Genomic DNA, 22,117 nt, shown 5'->3' with positions numbered 1-22,117 from the left:
GCTCGCTTCGACTATAGTTAATTCTCAAAAAGGGCTGAGGCAGCGAATCTACACTTGAGGCACCTTTCCAAGGCAGAGAAATCGTAACCCGTGCGACGATGTTCTTCCCTCAAACCGCGACCGGACTGTTTACACGCAATCTTAGACATGATTGGCAAAAATCAAAGACCAAAATTCTCTAAGGTAATTTCGCGAACAATCACAGATATTTCAAACGCCATTTTTGTCCTTTTCTTACGAATATGGACATATATGAAAGCGTGAACTTGACCTACGTAGGCCAAATGAATACGATGTCCCCGCCAAATGGTCCTCAGATGCATCCCCAATTTCCTAAACACGGCATGTGAACTTGTAAAGCTCTTCTTATATTCTTATTTGAGCATGCGCAGTACCTTATTCTTTAGCTAAGATTATTTACACTGTGTTAGGAAGATGCTTAAAATGAGCAATGTTGTCATAAGTGCATTTACGCTTAGTCTTCAACCAACGTTGCTAATTGTTGAGAATGTCGAGTTTGACTGCATGAACAAGCCCGATCAATTAAAACAGAGTCTGAAAATTATTATTTATGGACATCCGCAACTGTGTACGCAAACCCATAAATCCTTTTGCGTTCATAAAATTAGTTTCAACGTCATTAAATTACCTCTACGTTCTTACGTATTAGTAAATGCAAAAGTGATCTTACAGTTCATAAATTTCCTTTTTGTTGGTAATCAGTCAATTTTGCACGTGGGATCCGGTCCCTTTTTTTTTTTTTTTTTTTTTGGTAGCAAACCCTAGACTCGTGGCTAATGATATGATCCCCTCATGCCTCCTTTGTTTTGAAGCTTGTATAATTTAGGGGTAAGCTGTTGTAATTATGGTTATAATTACAGTTAATGGATCAACGGAAGCCAATAAATTAATATACGTTTTTTCTGTTCACATTTCTCTTTTTGGATTCATGAATTTCCTATACTTTTATGTTCACGTATCTATTGAATTCATGAATTTCCTAGATTCATGTATCGTTTAATTCATGTATTTATTAAGTTCATGAATCTCTTGAATTCACATATCTTTGGATACATGAATCTCTTGGATTCACGTATCTCTTTATTCGTGAATCTCGTGGATACACGCGTCTATTTAATTCATGTATCTCTGTAGTACATGAACTAAAAAGCTCTATAAATAGATATGAGCATAGAGCTTCATAGGGGGTTTTTGGTTTTTGGTTTTTGGTTTTGGTTTTTGGTTTTTCTAACTCGATTCCAAAAGAGCTTTGATATATGTTTCAACTCTTCTGTTTTTTCTGGGTGTGCTGGTTCAATTGAACGGTTCGACAGAGTCATGTTTGCATAGTGCTAATCCAAACAGGTTCGAGGTGTTGTATATTGGGAGGCATAGTTCGTGAATCTGCGGAGCACCTTTGGCAGGAACTAATCGCCTTAAGGAGATTCGGTTATCTGTACCTCACCTCCAATTTTATGTTATTTTTCCAGTGATATCTTATTTTATTCTTCTCCAAGATTTGTAAGTTTACATAAAAAGAATGATATTATATAACTGTTATCGTCTTCTTTACATTGATGTTCTGATTACAACAAACAGTTTGTGTGTTCTCTGGATATAATTTCCAACATAAGCATGGTCCGGGTTGGGTCGGTTCACCCCCTAACCTTAGGACCAACCCGCACAATGCTAGTCCTTAATTTTTGGGACCGAGGACCGATCCTATTAAGCTTGGGACCGAGGACCAAACCGATCCAATGGGTTCGGTTCGGTTCCAGGGTCAACTCAAGACCAACCGATAATTTTTTATTTCATTTTTTATGCTCCTTGAAAAGTGATTGAGGACCGGACCGACCCAATGGGTTCGGTCCGGTTCCAGGGTCAACCCGGGACCAATCAATAACTTTTTATTTCATTTTTTGTACTCCTTGAAAGGGCAACCGAGAACCGGACCGACCCATTTAATTCGATGACGAGCAAGGTCAGTTAAGAAAGGCAAGCGATGAGGGTCGAGTAGGGTAAGCGTCGAATAGAGTGAGCATCGAGTGTCGAGCAGAGAGCAAGCCAAGCGAGCATCGAGCGGCGAGCGGCACGAGTGACTCAAAGCGAGCAAGGCGAGTGTTGAGTGGCAAGCGGAGAAGTTGTTTCTCTCAATTTTGGCAAATTGAAGATTAAGAAGACAAATAAGATAGAAGAGAATGAGTACTAAAGGAGAATGCCATAAGGAGCTGTTTATGCCCTTTTGGACGCCATAAGGACTCCTCACAAAAACATTTTCCTCATTTGTAAATTATAACTATTAACACCGTAAAAGAAATTAAAAATCTAAATTATTAAAGAATAATGTAAAATTACTTGAACTACTCACTAAATAGTTATTTAATATTGTTGACGCCATTTATTTTAAGGTTTTCTTTATATATAAAAAATTATAAATAACTTTACCAAAAAAATTATAAATAATATTATATATATAGTTAGGGTTGGTCCGGGTTGGACCGACATTGAACTCTCAGGATCGATGACCAACCCACACAGTGCTGATTCATGAATCTTAGTACTTAGGCCACCTTAGTCTCCCTGGGAACTGAACTAGAACTAGAACTAGCAGGGTTGAGCCGGTCCGGGGTTGACCCCGGACCGATGCTCACCCCAACATTTGCCCCCACAAATGGGAGCTTGTATGATTCTTATAATTACGAGACATATGAAGCATATTGCTTGACGCTGAGGTTTATCTACATTATATATATGTCATCTCCCTCCATTATCAATTCAAGCTTTTAAGTTGAATCTTTGAATGAAATATCAAAGCCAAATTGTGCCCTAGTTTATTTCGTGTGTACTTTACATTTTCTTTTCTATCCATCTATCAGTTTAAGTTTTCGAAATGGGCTTTTCAACTATGATAAACAAATTCATTGTTTAGAAATGATCACTAACATGCATGGTCAATGGTAGTTTTCTTTCTTCTTTTCCATTTCTAACCATTGTTGGGAAGCAATTGTCAATCTCAAATTTCGACTAGCAAGGTTCTTCCAAGTTCTATTTATTAAAATAAGTAATAATTGAATTGCAGATACTCTATGATTGATAGGAGAAAAGTATCGAAAGTCACAAACTTATTTTATTAATGTCAATTTAGTCATAAACCTATTATATTGGTGTCAATTTAGTCCTAATTTGATACCAATTCAGTCTTTCAATAAATTTTAGTTGGATATAGCTGACATGGACGATGGCTGGCTAATGTGGCACCACCGACACTAACAATAATTTTTTTAATATTTTATTATTTTGTCTAATTTTTTTTATTTTTTCTTTCTTTTTGTCTGTTCTTTCTTCTTCCTTTTGCCGGCGACTAACCACAGGCAACAACGAGGCAAGTTGGCCTCGCCAGATTTGGCCTAGGTGAGGCCGGGCCTAGGCGAGGCCAACCCTTGGCTTATGCCAAGGAAGCCCTCGCCCAGGGCTCAACCTTGCCATGGCTAGGCAAGGCCAACCAGCCCAACGATTGCGTGTGGCCGGTCACCAACAAAATGAAGAAGAAAGGAAAGAAAAAAGAGATAGAAAAAAAGAAACCAAAAAACCAAAAAAATTATTTAAAAATTGTCCTGTTAGTACCAGCTGTGCCACGTAAGCCAACCAACGTCCACGTCAACAATATATTGACAAAATTTCTCAGAATGACTAAATTGGTACTAAATCAAAAGATTTAAAACTAAATGGCACAAATGTAATAAGTTTATGACTTTTTGCACTTTATTTGATTGATAACTTATCTTTAAAAAAAAAAAACTTGGAACTATCTTAATAGACATTTAAAATCTAAATTTCAAATACTTCTTAACAGTTTTCATCAAAGAAATCTTACCTAGCGAAGGATTTACTAAAATGATGGCAAATCTTGCATTTACTCCACGTTCGAGTGTGCACTATGATGGGAAGATGAGATTGATTAATACAGATTAATCAAATGGACTAGGTGTCATTAAAAAGGTGAATGTCCCTATTTAGTAATCTCTAAGGTAAATTAACACAATCTATAAAGTTGAATAATCCTCCTGAAGAATTAGGTAATGTGCAGGCCGAAATAAGACTATAGCAGAAGCTTTTGAAGTTCACATGCAGCGTTTGGAGAATTGGGGGATACATCCATGGACCATTTGGTGGTGACGCAACTTGCTTTTGGTCTATGTAAGTTAACGTCACGCGTTCATACATGTCCATATGTGAAAGAAAAGGAAAAGGAATGATGTTGATGTATCTTTGATCGCTTGGGAAAGTACGGTAGAAAATCATGGTCATCGATCTTAGCCAATCATGTCTAACATTGTGAGAAGGCCTCGGGGGCTATGACACTATGTTTATCCATTAAGAGTCTAATATCGGCACATAATTCTTCAAAAATCCTCGTTCTGACATTAGGAGATTTTTATGCTCAACATTCTTGCCGCTCAAATCGGCCAATCTAAAGTTTTAACACACATGTGCAAACATGCAAAAAGACATACATGCAGCAAAAGCCGTATCTGTGAATTAATCCACCGAACATATGAAGGAATAGCCTCTGTTTATATATAGATTGTATCCTCACATGAACTTGAAGAATCGTTCCCTTACCTCACATCCCTAGGATCTTGGGATGAACCAGGCGAGGGTGATGCAGAATGCAGATGATTGATTCTTGGTAATATCATGTAACTGTAATGAGTAACTCAGGGTTGCCCACTTCACGCCTAAAACGTTTCTAAAAGAGAATGTCGCTTTTCTCAGATTTCCATCTTGTCTAAAACTTCTTTAAGAAACTTTTCTAAGGAGAAAGTTGCTTTTCTCGTATTTCCATCATGTCTAAAACTTTTTTAAATGAGGGAGTTGCATTTCTCAGATTTCTATGGGGAAGGCTATAATTTCATTGTAGCAGTTGAGAAACATGTCTGGTCATGGTTTAAGGGAAGAACATCGTCACAGTGAAGCATTAAGATAAAAGCGACAATCAAAAGGAGAATGGGAGCTTCCTTGGGGCAATCTACGGCAGGGACTTCCAAACAAATTAAATTTCGATTTGCCAAAACACACATTTGAAGAATAGCTTGCGGGTTTCTTCTTGATTCCCTTAAGAAATAGTTGCAAGTAGATTTTAAGTGTCTATAACCTATCTATGATGCCAAGTTTGAGTAGGTATATAGTGAGACATCCTTAAATTAAATCACTCGAGTTATTGTCTGTTTTGGCTCATCCCACTCCAAATTTTGCGGACACGCACATAATTCCCAAAATTGCTTTTCCACTGTCCAATGCATAATTCAGTTCATTTTCGCCCCATCTGCCATCCTAAAAGCCTACCAAAAGCCGCTCATTATCCAAGCCCTTTGTTTTGGCAACTACTGCCCACCCTCATGAGACTGAGTCATTATGAGTCCACCAACTTCCATGTGGTTCATCCATAAACCATACACTTACTGGGGAGAGTTCCACACTGATACCATATTATAACATCATTAAATTAACTCACTCAAAGTATTATCTTCTTTTTTTTTTGCCCATACCATCGTGAATCTCACAATTTTGTCCTTTAACGTACGAGAACTTACTTTTTCAAGAGATCACTCATCCTAGTAGTGCTCTAGCTTGAATATGATTAACTTTGGAGTTCCTCCTTACTACCCCCAAGAACAAGTTGTAAGTAGACTCCAAATGTCTACGAACGATTGGCATGGCGGAGTTTGACTAGGTCAATAGAGCCGTGAGCTAACGTCTCTCCTAGCGTGGGTACAGAAACATCCGAGCGCAACGACGTGTGGCCAACGGAAACTTGAGCCACGTACTTGCAGATAAGAGATGTCAAATTATCCACCAATCATTTTTTGATCCTCGTCAGCCGACCTTTACAGTATATATTCAAGTCCAAACTGGAGTAGTGAATATCTCGAAACTCCCATTTTAGAGAGCCAAACATGGATTCCGAGCTCTATGAAGCCGCTGTGGAAGGAAATGTGCGTTCTTTGGTTGAGTTACTCGGAAAAGATAAGTTACTTCTTGACAGAATTATGATTGGGAATCGCAATGAGACTCCTTTGCACATTGCAGCCATGCTTGGACACTTGGATTTTGTGGAAGAGATCCTAGTTCGAAAGACTGAGCTGGCAAGAGAGCAAGATTCTCAGAGTTTGACGCCTCTTCATCTCGCGGCAGCAAAAGGGTACCTTCACATAGTGGAAAGCTTGGTAAGAGTCAACCCCGAAATATGTTTTGTCCGTGACAAATACAAAAGAAACCCTCTTCATGTCGCAGCTATGAAAGGGCATGTGGATGTGTTGGAATGCTTGGTTCAAGCAGCACCTGATGCAGCTCATAGTGTCGTCGAAAATGGCCAAACGATTTTGCATTTATGCGTGAAGCACAACAAACTAGAAGCTTAAAGCTTTTGATAGATATATTGGGTGATGATCATTTTATCAACTCGAGGGACGAAGATGGTAACACAATTTTACATTTGGCTGCTGTAGATGGACAAACTGAGGTATGTTCATACAACCAAGCCTTTACATTAGTCAAATTCATTGAGCTTATCACCAAAAAAGGTGGTTTTAGGAAACATGAATGTTCTAGAAATATTCTCAAGTTAAAAGACATCTATTTCTTAATCACTAGGGAAAAGTGTTAAAAAAATTCTTAACATTTTAATTATGTCAATTTAGTCTTAAACTTTTTAATTTAGTATCAATTCAGTCCATCAGACTAATTTTGATCAAATATTACTAATATTGATGCCAATTGTCCTATGTTGCACGGCGATGCTTTGATATGAATAATTTTTAATAATATATTTTTTCTCATATTTTTCTGATTTTTTTTTCTTTCCTTTTTTCCTTTTCTTCCTTTTACCGACCACTAACCATACACTTCCGCTTGACTAGGTCTCAACTAGGTTTAAGACTTTTCTTATACTTTTTCCTAAATCATCACAGGCTTGATATTTGGGAAAGAAGTCATTTGTCCATATAATTAACTGCGACTTTACGCTTCACGTTATTTTCACACTAATTTCATCTAGATTAGAAGGAAGATAGAAACAGAGAAGCAGAAGAAATTCAACAAGAAATGAGATTCCCTTTTGAAGACAATACATAATAGTCACAAACATTTGAGGACTTAAAAACACTAGAAGCAAACTTAGTCCTCAAAAGTATATAATATGGGCTTGACTAGTTCAAACTTAACATCAATTGGTACATTCTGTTGTTATTCCTCTGCAGACTATAATCTTCCTTACTAATAAAGGAGCAGACCCAAACATAACAAACTCCAAAGGTTTCACAGCACTAGGCCTACTGGCACAAGGCCAAAGCATGGAAAGAGCCTTAGAGATAGTGAATTCTGTTCCTCAAACTTCAGAGAATCACAACCCGTCCAAAGGAACAGTCTTTCCGAATAACACGGACACCACCTTCCATCCACTTACGAAAAAAGAGATCAAGAGGGAAAGGAAAAGAAAGTGGCAACAGGGTATGCATGAGGCGCTAATGGTGGTGGCGATATTGGTCGCTACCATAGCTTACGAAGCGGGTAAGGACCCACCTGACGAATCTGCAAAGGCAATGAAGGGCTTCGATGACTATTACAAGTTTTTCAAAGCATCTAACACGATAAGCTTCATCGCATCACTTAGCACCATTATATTTCTCATAAGTGGTCTTCCCTTAAAGCGGCGTCGGATCACCACTTGGATTGTAATGCTAACTATGTGGGTTGCGATAACCTGCACAGCATTGAGTTATTCAGTCCTCATGGTATTCGCCTCACCGGAGAAGGACAAAACGTATGATCCGCTTGATCCGATTAAGGATCCAGTAGTTGTAATTGCGGTGAAAGCATGGACATGGTTGATGTCTCTTATTTTCCTGTGCCATGTAATCCGCTTAATCTGGAAATTGGTACTCAAAGTCCTGAAGTTAGTCTGCAAAGCCCTGAAATTTGTCTACAAAGCCTTCAATAAAGGGAAGAGGGAGGATCCTATGGTTTAGTGGCTGTCTACTGCTAAAGTGCGTTTGTCCTAGAAGAAATGCATTGAGCCATGAGTCCATGCAAGAGTAGATGCTATATATTATGTGCTATTCAGTGTGCCCATTAGCCAATTATGTACGATACGTTTGAGAATGCATGTGTCTATGTGCTGGTTTAAACAATAAGTGTCTTAGACGTTGATGGATGATGCGTGTAAAAGAATGGAGTTTACATGGATGATGGAATGGAGTATCAACAGTAGTTACTATTAATACATGGAATTCTCTTCTCTTTCTTCTTTCTTTATATGATGTGCTTAATGTAAGGAGTGAGTTGTGGTTGTAGTCAGATTACAGATGGTTACAAATAAGAAGAGAACACTTGCTAAGGTATTTGTTTTTTCCCTTAACTAGATCAGGTACGACCGGGGGACTTTCCAGCTGGGGAAGAAAAAAAAGTATGCCAGTGGTCATAATGCCAACTAAAGATGGAAAAATACTAACCATAATGAACTACCAATTGCGACTAATTAAGAAAATTAAAATCATCAATGGATAATTACTGACGACAACATCCCCAACTTACGAAGTGTAAAGCAATGTCATTAGTTTTAATAAAACGGTTCGAACAATAAGTGCAATATTATTGTGAGGAGTTTAGCCAATATATCACAGCTTTAGGTCAATTAGCAAGTGTTTTATCACTTGCGATGGTTTGAGATAATTTACTATGTTATAAGGAAATCACTTAGTGTAAGTACTCTTCAAAGTAGCAACGTCTCTTAAGACAATCATATGCCTTATAGTAAGTAATTAAAAGTAGTAATTTACCCTATAAGATGTAATGCACCTCTAAGGTAGTCATTTCCCTCGTAATTAGTAAATAGAGTGAGTGCTCATTCTTGATGATCTTAATTATACTTATTCTTAATAAATTGCTAGAACGGTCTAACTGTAGCAACGTCTTTATTGTATCATAACTGCAAAATGATGTTTGTAAGTCATACTTTTGCGTTCATAAAATTAGTTTCTACATTATTAAATTACCTTTACGCTCATAAGTATTAGTAAATGCGAAAGTGATCTTACAATTCATAAATTATCTTTGTGTTGGTAACCAGCCGATTTGGCACGTGGGATGCAATCCCTTTTTTTCTCACAGCAGACTCTTGACGCGTGGCTAATGATATGATCCCGTCATTTTTATGACTCAAATTTAATGAGTCCAATTTGGTACGAGTAACTCTTCTTCTTTTTTTCCCTAAAATGGGCTAGGATGGACTGAGAAAAATATAGTCCAACCCATTATTTCAAAACCCACGCACCCACGAGACTCGGGCCGTCAAAACGAGACGATGAGTCTTCCTCCATCTCCAAGTGCCACCGCCCCCTCACTCGCCCCAATCCTTCTGCCTCCGACGACCTGCCGGTGCCGGCTGCCAAGCCTTCGCCTCCTCCGGCACTGGTCGTGATGGGCATGTCCCCGAACTGCTCAGTCCTCAACCTCAAGTCCCGCCAAGTCCCGGTTGGTGTCATTCAAGATGATGAATCTGATGCAGGTACAAGTGTTATGGGCGACCGATCCGCTCGTCAAAGGGAGGGAAGGAGTTGGGGCCGGTGTTGGAGCAAAAGAGGAGAAGAATGGCTCTAGGTCGAAGAAGCTCTTGCGAAACAAGCTGCCTCTGAGCAGACATGGAGAAAGTCATAAGCTCGCTTCGACTATAGTTAATTCTCAAAAAGGGCTGAGGCGGCGAATCTACACTTGAGGCACCTTTCCAAGGCAGAGAAATCGTAACCCGTGCGACGATGTTCTTCCCTCAAACCGTGACCGGACTGTTTACACGCAATCTTAGACATGATTGGCAAAAATCAAAGACCAAAATTCTCTAAGGTAATTTCGCGAACAATCACAGATATTTCAAACACCCTTTTTGTCCTTTTCTTTTGAATATGGACATATATGAAAGCGTGAACTTTACCTACGTAGGCCAAATGAATACGATGTCCCCGCCGAATGGTCCCAAGATGAATCCCCAATTTCCTAAACACGGCATGTGAACTTCTAAAGCTCTTCTTATATTATTATTTGAGCATGCGCAGTACCTTATTCTTCAGCTAAGATTATTTAACTCAGGTGGACTCTGCTAGGAAGATGCTTGAAATGAGCAAAGGTGTCATAAGTGCATTTACGCTTAGTCTTTCAACCAACGTAGTTACTAATTGTTGAGAATGTTGAGTTTGACTGCATGAGCAAGCCTGATCAATTAAAGGAGAGTCCGAAAATTAAATATTTATGGATATCTGCAACTGTGTACAATGCAAACCCATATTTCCTTTTGTGTTCATAAAATTAGTTTCAACGTCATTAAATTACCTTTAAGTTCTTACGTATTAGCAAATGCAAAAGTGATCTTACAGTTCATAAATTATCTTTTTGTTGGTAACCAGTCAATTTTGCACGTGGCGTGCGGTCCCTTTTTCTTTCTTGCAGCAGACCCTAGAATCGTGGCTAATGATATCCCGCCATGCCTCCTTTGTTTAGAAGCTTCTATTATACATTTGCCCCCACAGATGGGAGCTTGTATGATTCTTATAATTATGAGACATATGAAGCAAATTATTAGTTAACTTTCAACCTCAAATATTTTTAAAGTATGACTGTTAAAATATTTCATATTGCTTGATGGCGCGGTTTATCTGTATTTTATATACATGTCCTCTCCTTCTATTATCAGTTCAAGCATTTAAGTTGAATCATTTATCGTAATACCAAAGCCAAATTATGCTCTAATTTATTTCTATGTACTTTACATTTTCTTTTCTGTCCATCTATCAATTTAAGTTTTTGAAATGAGCTTTTCAACTATGATAAACAAATTCAGTGTTTAGAAATGATCGCTAACATGCATGATCAATGGTAGTTTCTTTTCTTCTTTTCCATTTCTAGCCATTGTTGGTAAGCAATTGTCAATCTCAAATTCCGACTAGCAAGGTTCTTCCAAGTTCTATTTATTAAAATAAGTAATAATTGAATTGTGGATACTTTATGATTGATAGGAGAAAAGTTTTAAAAAAGTCATAAACACATTGAACTAATGTCAATTTAGTCATAAATCTATTGTATTAGTGCCAATTTAATCCTAAATCTTTTAATTTGACACAAATTCAGTCTTTCCGATAAATTTTAGTTGGACATTGCTAACATGGACGCTAGTTGACTAACGTGGCACTACCGATGCTAACATGAAATATTATTCTAATAATTTTTAATTTTTTATTATTTTGTCCATTTTTTTTCTTCTTTTTTTCTTTTGTCTCTCCTTTCTTCTTCCTTTTGCCGACGACTAACCACAGGCAATAGCCAGGCGGGCAAGCCTTGCCAAATTTGGCCTAGGTGAGGCCGACCCTAGACTATGCTAGGGAAGCCCTCGCCGAGGCTTAGCCTTGCCATGGCTAGGCAAGGCCAACCGGCCCAACCATTGCACGTGGCCGATGGCCGGTCGCCGACAAAATGAAGAAGAAAAGAAAGAAAAAATCAAAAATTATTTAAAAATTATTAAAAACTGTCTCTGTTAATATCAGTACCATGTAAGCCAACCAACATCTACGTTCGCAGTATCTAGCCAAAATTTCTTAGAATGACTAAATTGGCACTAAATCAAAAGGTTTAGAACTAAATGGCACAAATAATGCCTGATTTTGATTTTTTGTTCCTAAATTGCATTTGGTAAAATTTTTGTTCTGAGCAGTTTTGGACAAGAATTGAGAATAAAAAAATATGTGATTCTCAGTATGGGAATCAAAAAAAGAATCAAAACAGTAAAAGTCTTCTTCTTCCCTTCCGCCATCCCGCGACCGCCATCCACCACCGTCCATCGCTGTCCGCCGCCACCCGTCGCCGTCTGCCGGTCCGGCGAGCTCGCTGGAGGCTCGCCGGGCCAGGGCAAGGTCCGGCGAACTCGCTAGTGGCCAAGCAAGCCTCGATGGGGTTGGGTGAGCCAGCCCGGTGAGGGTTGGCCTTGCTCGATCTGGCAAGGCCAAGCCTCGCCGGTAGACAGGCGGACCTCGCTAGGGCTGGGTGAGACACATCTATTGAAATTGGTGATGCAACGGAAGCTAATCGTAATTTTACAATTAAATCAAGAGCAATGGAAATCGACAGAGAAATAAAAGGAGGACCAATAAAAGGACGAGAGATTTACTTAATTCAGTCGGACCTTCAGAATCTACTTTCACAAGGATTTGCAAGATGTATGAACATACCATTCGTCCATCTGCAGTCACCGGCCGAATAATCTTATTTGAGGTTGACCTATATCACTAAGCCAAGCCATGCCATCGTTAACCCTAACCTTTGCCGGAGCGTCACCAACAGCAAGCAACATCATCCATCAAACATCCTTTATACACAGTCTCGAGAAATATATGAATGATGACAATAGAGACGTAGCATTGGATATGCAGGAACTGCAGTTAAAGATCTGTGCGCGCGTCAACACCCCCTCGGACATCCCTCCCCGGTTATCACCACGGTCAACACCGAAGGGGCGTGTAAAATGCAGGGCAAAAACCCAACAACACAGAGTCAGATTCAGCAAACACGGAAATACGAAACTCTTACGCGACAACTCGAAATTCGGTCGACGTCATTTAAGCTAAGTCAATATGCTTTAAGATCTCCTGATAACGGGATGAATATGCAGTGAGCCTTTTTTGAAAGCATTTTGTCGAACGAGTGGTGGGCAGGCATTTTCCTTGTCTCTATGTTCGAAGCAAATGAAAGATTGACATCCACATAGAAACCAAACATACCGACATATTGGATTTTTCGTTCAATCAGAAACTTGAGTTTGACACCTCTATCCTTGTTTTCAGGAAACGGAGGCAGAGCAATATGTTCATACCTATCCTAAAAAGGACCATCATATTGGTAAATTAAAATCATGATCAACAAAAGCATGGTTTAGAAATGATCACTAACACAAGCGCTCACCGGTTGTTTTCAGTTGAACTAGTCCCCGAACCTGGAGAAACCCGGTTCGGAATGGACATCAAACGAACCGAAGAGGAAATCATCACAATGATAGAACCACTTTTTATTAGTTGATATCGTTGCAGAAATTGATCTGACTTGTTCTCCTGCGCAGGGCTTCATCTGCATCTTCTTTGTGACCAAAAGATCAGCAGCTGATCGTGCCGGGCTTCGGATCCACCCAACAAGAGGCCAATGCAGCTGGGCACCTGCTAGCGGTCTCCAGATTAGAAGGGGAAAAAAGTTTAATGCCTTCAAATGTTTGCTCTGAAGGGCTAATCTGCTGCTGTGAGCAGAGTGACATGAGAGAAGTCCTCACCGCAGCCATCGGAATGATGGACAGGATCAAAATCCACATCATGGGGTGGCCCAACCAAACGCGCCTTACCATGTCCCCATCAACGGGCGCGGCGGCTCTCGTCCTTTTAATGTACATTGCTCGCAACATCTGTCGTTAAAAGATTGAATGTCTAAATAAAAAGATTACGTGCCAATGAAATTTTTACATCGGTCATGAGAGGGAGAATAGGGACTTTTGAGTTCTTTGCAATGTTTTCTGAATGGAGGGAGCAAGTGATTCAACCATATAACCTAAGAAGCACCGACATTCTTTAAGAGCTTTCGTGTCGTGTTGGACACTTCGACACATGTTCAACACTCTCCGACACTCGATCAACAACTGTTGGAAAATCCAATGCATGATCAATTTTTTCGACACTCGAATCGGAATTCTGACATGTGAGTTTCCGACACATGATTCTGACATGCGAGATTAATTTCATAAATTTTCAATAAATGAATAGTCAATATGTGTGTGTGTGAAAAATAAAAATCAATATTTTTGAATAACAAATTAGGAATGAAAAAAAACTTAATATTTTATTATTTTTTCTTTTGACTCTTACTTTTCGTGATACACAATTTACTTTCAAGTTTTTCTTTTTCTTTTGACACGTCGACACATAAGTCTAAGATAATTTTGAATAATATTTTTATTTTTAAATTTTTTATTATTTTTCTTTCCTTTTATTTTTCCTTTTGTCGGCCACTGGTCATGGTCGGGTAGGTTGGCCTTGCCTAGGTGAATGTCATTGTTGCATACCAAAGGCGCCAGACAAGTGTGAGCCCCAACTAAGTGAAGGTGAGGCAACCTTAGCCTAGGCTAGTCTTGCCTGATTTTGTGGGGTTCACCTTGCCTAGGCCAGATTTGGTGAGGCTGCCTAACCTGAGTGAGAGGAGCCTTCATTGGGGCTCGACCTTGCCAATGGCAAGCAACAAAGACCCTCACTACTGACCCGACCATGGCTAATGGTCTGCAACTTGTCATCCAAAATGGAAAGCAAAAAGGAAAAAAAAATCCAAAAAAAAAAAAAAAAATATTAAAATTTATTAAAAATTATTGATATTAGCATTGATCGTTTTCGTGTAGACTGGATGGGGTCCACATTAGCAATATTTAATTAAAATTAGCTGAAATGATTGAGTTGGTACTAGATCATAAGGTTTAGGAATAAATTGACACAATTAAAGAGTTTGAGATTCAATTTGTACAAATACCATAGATTTAGGATTTTTCTGACATTTTTTTCCTAAATCATCACAGGTTTTGATATTTGGAAAGGAAGTCACTCGTCCATAAAATTAACTACAACTTTATGCTTCACGTTATTTTCACGCTAATTCATTTAGATTAGAAGGAATGTAAAAATAGAGAAGCAGAAAAATTCAATAAGGGATGAGATTCCCTTTTGAAGGCATCATATAATAGTCACGAACATTAGAGGTCTTAAAAACAATAGAAGCAAACTTAGTCCTCAAAAGTATATAACATGGGCTTGAGATATCAATTGGTATATTCTGTTGTTACTCCTCTGCAGACTATAATCTTTCTGACTAATAAAGGAGTAGACCCGAACATTATGAACTCCAAAGGTTTCACAGCACTAGGCCTACTCACACAAGGCCAAAGCATGAAAAGAGCCTCAGAGATTATGGGTTCTATTCCTCAAACTCCAGAGAATCATGACCTGTCTAGACGAACCATCAATGCGAATAACACAGTTACCAAAGAGAGCAAGAGGGAAGCGAAGAAAAAGTGGCAAAACGGTATGCATAAGGCGCTAATGGTGGTGGCGATATTGGTAGCTACCATAGCTTACGAAGCAGGTACGAAACTACATGACGAATTCGCAAAGGCAAATAAGAACCTTGATGATTACGAGTTGTTTATAGCATGTAACAGATAAGCTTCATCACATCACTTAGCACCATGCTTCTCATAAGTGGTCGGTGTCGGATCACCACGTGGATTGTAATGCTAACTATGTGGGTTGCGATCACCTTCACAGCGTTGGGTTATTTGTTTCTCATATCACTCTCCTCACCAGAGAAGGAAAAAACGTATGCTAATGGTATAGTAGGAATTGCGGTGCAAACATGGGGAGGATTGATGTTTTTTTATTTTCCTGTGCCATATAAGCCGCTTAATCATGAAATTGGTACGCAAAGTCCTGAAATTTGTCTACAAAGCCTTCAAGAAAGGGAAGAGGGAGGATCCTATGGTTTAGTGGCTATCTACTGGTACAAGTGCGTTTGTCCTAGAAGAATTGCATTGAGTCATGAGGCCATGCAAGAGTAGATGCTATATAGTATGTGCTGTTCAGTGTGCCTATTAGCCAGTTATGTACGATACGTTTGAGAATGCATGTCTCTATGTGCTGGTTTAAACAATAAGTGTCATAGGCGTGTTGATGGATGACGCATGTAAAAGAATGGAGTTTACATGGATGATGGAATGGAGTATCAACAGTAAGTAATATTAATACACGGAATTCTCTTCTCTTTCTTCTTTCTTTATATGATGTGCTTAATGTAAGGAGTGAGTTGTGGTTGTAGTCAGATTACGGATGGTTACAAGTAAGAAGAGAACACATGTTAAGGTATTTGTTTTTCCCTCAACCAGATCAGGTATGACATGGGGGCTTGCGAAGGGAACGGTATCGTTGTTTTTCATTAGTAATGGTTCAATTGTAACCGCAAATTGGTTTCATGAGTCCCTGGCAACTAGGGGATGTGTGAAGGAATTTAAATATAAATCTTATAATAATCACATACCATATTTACTTCACATACCATATAAATCTTTTTTTTTTCCCAAAAAAGGATCACGCATGGGTAATATCTATGCACCGATAATTCTTACATTTTTTTTTTTCATTTTGTTTGATTTCATTTATAGAATTTTTCTCCCAATGTTGTAAATGATATGTTTTTTTTTTCAATTAAAATTATTTAATGTACATGATGCACATAACTTTGAACAACACGTTACTTGTTTTGAACGTGAAATATTGACGGTACATGAAGTGCTTATTTTGAGCCTCCTTAAATTAGAAGTGCAATTTAAATTTTACTTTAATATCATGACATGGCTAGATAGAAGTAGAACTATACCAAATATGCGTAAGTATGACAATTTAAGGGCACTTTTTAAAGAGTAATAAAGATAAAAGTATTTATTTATACGTTTCTAAGGAAGAATAATTACCTTTTGTGAATTGAAATTAAGTAGTTCGTGAAATAGATTTTTTTTTTTTTTTTTTTTTGGTAAAGGGTAAATATATATTAACTAAAGAACCAAGGAGCTACACAAATGTACAGCAACAGACCCTGGCACCAAGGCTTACACTCAGAAGACAACCAGTCAAGAGAGTGGAAGAATGCCAAGGAAGGGGGGGGGGAGCTGCAGAAAGAGGAACAAACGAACAGCAACTAGAAGCAGGCTAAACAGCAGCCACAAAAAAGAAGAAGGGGAAAGACGAAGGCACCCGCGCAGGGGAGAAGGAATACAACCAGAAACCTAAAAGATAACGAGCTAGGGACACCACGGAAGCATCCAAAGCTGAAGAGATCGGACGCCACATCACGCAAGGAGAATACCTTGGAAGTACCGAAGATAGCCAGCAACTAGTGTCGAGCAGAAAGCGAACAACCAATGAACGGGAACCCTCCGGGGAAAAAAACAAAGAAGGAGGGAGGGTGTCATTAGAAAACTTGCCGAGATGTACTGCAAAGAAACCAACCAGAATCTTGGAGGTACTGACCAGTAAAATGTAACTCCTTAGTCAAAGATCGAGGGATGGATACCCCAATAGATTTGTGTTTTGATCTTTAACTAACATGAAATTGTTCCAGCAAAACGAAATTAATGTAAAACTGGGGAGTGTACTCTTCTACCCCCTTGTAGAAAAAAAGATTTGAGTGATACATACATAGAAGAAAAAATTACCTTTATATTTTAATTTTCTAAAATTACCTTTATTTAACGTGAGGTATGCTTGGTTTATTTAACTAGATGCTAATTTGTGTTATTTGAGTAATATTTATAATTTTGGGTATTTATTCGAGATTGGGTAATTTCGGCATTTAATTAGAAAATACTGGGCGTCGGTTTATAGCGCCAAATATGTGTTTTTATTATACCCGATAAAATAATCATGTGTGGGTAAACGGTCGGCCTAAGCCAAAACACCATATCTTTCTTTTATAAAATCCCACTAAATATAATAGTCCACAAACACATTATTAGTGTGATAAACTGACGCTCGATTTGACCCAAAAAAAAAAAAAAAACTGACGCTTAGTATTTTCTAATTAAATATCGAAATTACCCAATTTTGGCATAAATACCCAAAATTATAAATATCATTCAAATAGCACAAATTAGCCTCTAGTTAAATAAACCAAGCATACCTCTAGTTAAATAAACCACGCGCGACGGCGGCGTGTTGGCGGTCCAACGGGGCTGGCGACGGCAGGGAAGGGGCTAGCTAGTTTTTGCTAGTCTTCTCTGGTTCTTTGGAGCTTCAAAAGGGACTAAAATGGAGAAAGCAAGCCCTTGGAGAAGACGAAGACAGCTGAAGATAGAGGAGGGTCCCCCTTGGCCACACCTAATTTCTCCTTGATCCTTGGTTGGCCCCCACTTGCCTTGGCTGTTATCCACAGCCATTTGCAGCTTCTTGGCTTCCTAAAAAAGTCTCCCAAGTGCTCCAAAAGTTGAGGGACCAAGGGCCTACGAATTTTGGGCACTTGCCACTCAATTGGATTCAATTCCCCTTCAAGACTCTACTAATTGGATTCAATTTGATGCCCAAAATCCCAAAGGTGCCATCGTCAAAATCAACATTTTTCCTCACCAATAGAACCATCTTGCATCCCAAAATGCGATAAAAAATGATCCCCTAAATTTTCTGAACAAAAACAACCTTATTTTGAATTTTCGCCAAAAATCCCGATTTGCATAAAAATCTTTGGAGGACGAGTTGACGTTTTTAAAATGAATTGTGACATGATAGAACTTTTAATTTCTGAAATCGGATTCAAATTCGCGGTTAATTTCAATCGGCGCAATTTTAGCGTGACCTAACCTACCGGGTAGCTTTTAGAAATTTTTCGTGCAATTGACCCGTGATCGTTTATTTCGAGTCACAATGTACATCTTCGACACATTGACAACTCTTGGTGGTCATGAAAATCTTGAGATTTCAAATACGAGCATAGGGTACCAAAACGATAGAAAAATTAATCTAGTGCCGATCGACGATAATTTTGCAATCTAGTGGAATCTCCCACACTTTGATCATCTATCTCAGACGAACCGACCTATCTTTGATCCATAATCAATTTTTAAGCGTGTTGTAATGATCTCTAAAGATGAGCACGATTGAGTAGTCGATTCCTAGTCGAATTCTCAAGTCTATCGCGTTAAAATCCCTTAATGGCTTCCCACGATAATCTGGTTATCTCATGAGTGATCAGCTCAGAGAATAGCACTATAGGCGCATCGATGAAATGTCCGATTCATTTAATTGAAAACAGAACTAAAATTTCAAGATATCACGCTAGTAGTGCTTTAGCTTGAACATGTTTAACTTTGGACTTCAAATTTAAACTTGTCATTCGGTTTTCACATATATATCCTATAATTGCTTTGCTCTCGTGCAATGCACAGTTCAATTCATTTATTCTCCCTTTGTAATCATAGAAGCCTGCCAAGAGTCGCTTCTTATCCAAACCCTCTAGCCTAGCGACTACTATTCACCCTCATCAGATCGAATCGTTACATATAGAGTCGTGAGTGACATCTATTGAAGCATATGTGTACACAATCATCCTAGGCTTCTTCATTTAAATAAGAAAACCATTCTTGTGGTGGTAGGGGTATACATTCTATGTGGTATATTTTCCTGTCTTGTACCATTGAGGACTTTCGTAACTGATTAAATCAATCAGGAACTTAGGGTCCTTCAATCTTTGAAATTTTTAATGGAAGAAAGAGAAGATCAACTCTCTTTGGCAGAATTTCGGAGGCATAGCAAGGCTGATGCCTCCACATTGAGCTTAAACTATTTGTAAGCTCGAAATCACTTGGGAATATCGTGTTGAGAAGGCCGACTTCTAATGTGGTAGTGATACTATTGCTCATTTGTTTCTATCTTCCTAACACACAAGTAGAATAATCTCCGTGAAAGTTCCTAGGTCACGACTCATTCCAATTGATTGAGCATTAGTGCAAAAATTATTTCTGATAAATCCATGAAATTCATGTCCTTTCAAAGTAATCCATGTTCACAACAATTTGCATGAGTATAGTGTGGCCGCTTTACATCACCAAAGGATTTCCTGGCTCCAGTGGGACACCGACGTCAGGGAACTTGACCTATACAGGACCAAATGGAGACGAGACTCGGGCGGAAAATGGCCGACAGGCGAATCCCCACGTACCCACGGTAGGCCCCAGGAATCATCACCTTTTTTGACATCCAAGGACATGAGCAGGAACTGAGACAAATAATTGCTGATGAGATAGATCAACCAATCATTTTTCGGTCTTCGTCAAGCCTACTATGAAGGTTGATTTGGTTGTCACGGTATACATTCAAGTCTCCAAATGGAGGAGTGAGTAATACGAAATTCTTTTCTTTCAGAGATCCAAAGATGGAGTTCGAGCTCGAGCTCAGAGAAGCCGCCATGGAAGGAAATGTGCCTTCTTTGCTTGAGCTCCTTGGAAAAGACAGGTTGCTTCTCGATAGAATCATGACTGGCAATCAAATTGAGACTCCTTTGCACATTGCAGCCATGCTTGGACACTTGAAATTTGTGGAAGAGGTCCTAGCCCAGAAGGCCGAGCTGGAAAAAGTGCAAAATTCTCAAGGTTTGACGCCTCTTCATCTCGCAGCAGCAAAAGGGTACCTTAACATAGTAGAATGCTTGTTAAGAGTTAGCCCAGAAATGTGTTCCATCTATGACAGATACAAAAGAAACCCTCTTCATGTCGCGGCCATGAAAGGGCATGTGGATGTGTTGGAATGCTTGGTTCGAGCAAGTCCTGATGCAGCCTGCAATGATGCTGAAAATGGCCAGACGATCTTGCATTTATGTGTGAAGCACAATAGACTGGAAGCTTTGAAGGTTGCGATTGCGATAGATATCATACGCAATGATCAGTTCATCAACTCAACGGATGAAGATGGCAACACAATTTTGCATTTGGCTGCTGCAGATAGACAAACTGAGGTACGTTCATACAACTAAGCCTCTGCACTAGTGAAATTCAGTGAGCTTATCAATAAAAAAGGCGGTTTAAGGAAATATGAATGTCCTAGAAATATTCAGAAGCTAAAAGTTATCTAATTATAAATCATCACAGGTTATGATATTTGGAAAGAAGTTATTGGTCTGGATAATTAACTACAGCTTTACATTCACGCTATTTTCATATTAATTTTATCTAGATTAGAAGCAACATAAAACCAAAGATAGCAGAAGATATTCAACAAGGGATGAGTTTCCCTTTTGAAGGCATCAGATATATATCACAAACGCTAGAGGACTGAAAAACGCTAGTAGTAAAGTGAATTCTAAAAAGTATATAACATGGACTTGTCAAGTTCAAACCTGACACCAATTGGTATGTTCTATTGTTATTGCTCTGCAGACAATTGACTTCCTGATTGATAAAGGAGTAAACCCGAACATCAAGAACTCCAGAGGTTTTACAGCACTACGCCTATCAGCACAAGGCCAACGCGCAGATAGAGCCTCAGATATTGTGGATTATGTTCCTCAAATTTCAGAGAGTCACGACCAATCCAGGCGAATAGTCAATGCAGAGAACACGGTCACCGCCGTCCATCCACCTGAAGGAGAAGAGAACAATGAGGAAAGTAAGAGAAAGTGGCAAGAGAGTATGCATGAGACGGTAATGCTGGTGGCAGTGTTGATAGCTACCGTGGCATTTCAAGCCGGTATTACCCCACCTGGCGGCACTTGGCAAGATGATTTCCAGGGCGATAAAGATCGTAAACCACATAGTGCGGGCTACTCCATAATGGCAGATAAGGAACCGTTTAGATATGAGTCATTCCTTATTTATAACACTATAAGTTTGGTTGCATCGCTTAGCATCATTCTGCTTCGCATAAGTGGTCGTAATTCAAAGCAGCGTCCGAATTCCAAGCAGCGTTCGATCTCCACGTGGATTGCAATGCTGATTTTGTGGGTTGCGATAATCTCCATGGCGTCGACTTATACCATCTCCTTAACATTCTCATCACCAAATGTTAATATAGGGAGCAGACTTCTAAGTATTGTGCCGGGATGTGTTGGATTCATGGTTTTTCTTCTTCTCCTGGTCAACGTTTTAAAATTAATCCTGAAGGTGGTAGGCAAAGTCCGGAAATGCTTTCGCGAATTTTTGGAAAGACGGAAGCGGAAGGATACTTTGGTTTAGTGGCTGTGTATCCTTACAAGTGTGTTTGTCCCAGAAGAAGTGCCCTGAGTCATAAGTGGCAGAGGGAGAGAGAGGACTATGGACAACATATGTAGGCATGAAGATATATGATGTGCTTAAACTCCTTGTTTGTCCGCTTCATCATCCGCTGGGTCTGTATTTGCAAGTGGTGATGCAAAAGTTCTATCCTTCTTTCTTATTTTTTAGTCGGAGCCCTTCGTTTAATTTTTTTTTTTTTTTTTTTTTTTTTGGTTTTATGTTTGCTTTTCCTTTTCTAAACGTGAGGAT

General features: G+C 39.0%; 3 protein-coding genes across 3 annotated transcripts; all 3 read left to right on the top strand.

Moving 5' to 3' along the window:
• Positions 1-5,957: 5,957 nt before the first annotated feature.
• On the top strand, positions 5,958-6,422 carry LOC104430596 (ankyrin repeat-containing protein BDA1). The gene has a single exon (XM_039309254.1). It carries the CDS (start codon positions 5,958-5,960, stop codon positions 6,420-6,422), a length of 465 nt encoding a protein of 154 aa, XP_039165188.1.
• A 6-nt stretch (positions 6,423-6,428) lies between these two features.
• On the top strand, positions 6,429-8,395 carry LOC120291447. Its single transcript, XM_039308805.1, has 2 exons — positions 6,429-6,523; positions 7,260-8,395. Exon 2 carries the CDS (start codon positions 7,353-7,355, stop codon positions 8,025-8,027), a length of 675 nt encoding a protein of 224 aa, XP_039164739.1. The 5' UTR covers positions 6,429-6,523; positions 7,260-7,352; the 3' UTR covers positions 8,028-8,395.
• An 11,639-nt stretch (positions 8,396-20,034) lies between these two features.
• LOC120291603 (ankyrin repeat-containing protein ITN1-like) lies at positions 20,035-21,829 on the top strand. The gene is made up of 2 exons (XM_039309253.1): positions 20,035-20,613; positions 21,035-21,829. Exons 1-2 carry the CDS (start codon positions 20,035-20,037, stop codon positions 21,827-21,829), a joined length of 1,374 nt encoding a protein of 457 aa, XP_039165187.1.
• The last annotated feature ends 288 nt before the right edge of the window (positions 21,830-22,117 follow it).

This window comes from Eucalyptus grandis, chromosome 3 (assembly GCF_016545825.1).
Source record: "Eucalyptus grandis isolate ANBG69807.140 chromosome 3, ASM1654582v1, whole genome shotgun sequence".
Taxonomy (NCBI): domain Eukaryota; kingdom Viridiplantae; phylum Streptophyta; class Magnoliopsida; order Myrtales; family Myrtaceae; genus Eucalyptus; species Eucalyptus grandis.
The sequence above is the reverse complement of the archived record's forward strand: the minus strand, read 5'-3'. Positions and strand labels throughout refer to the sequence as shown.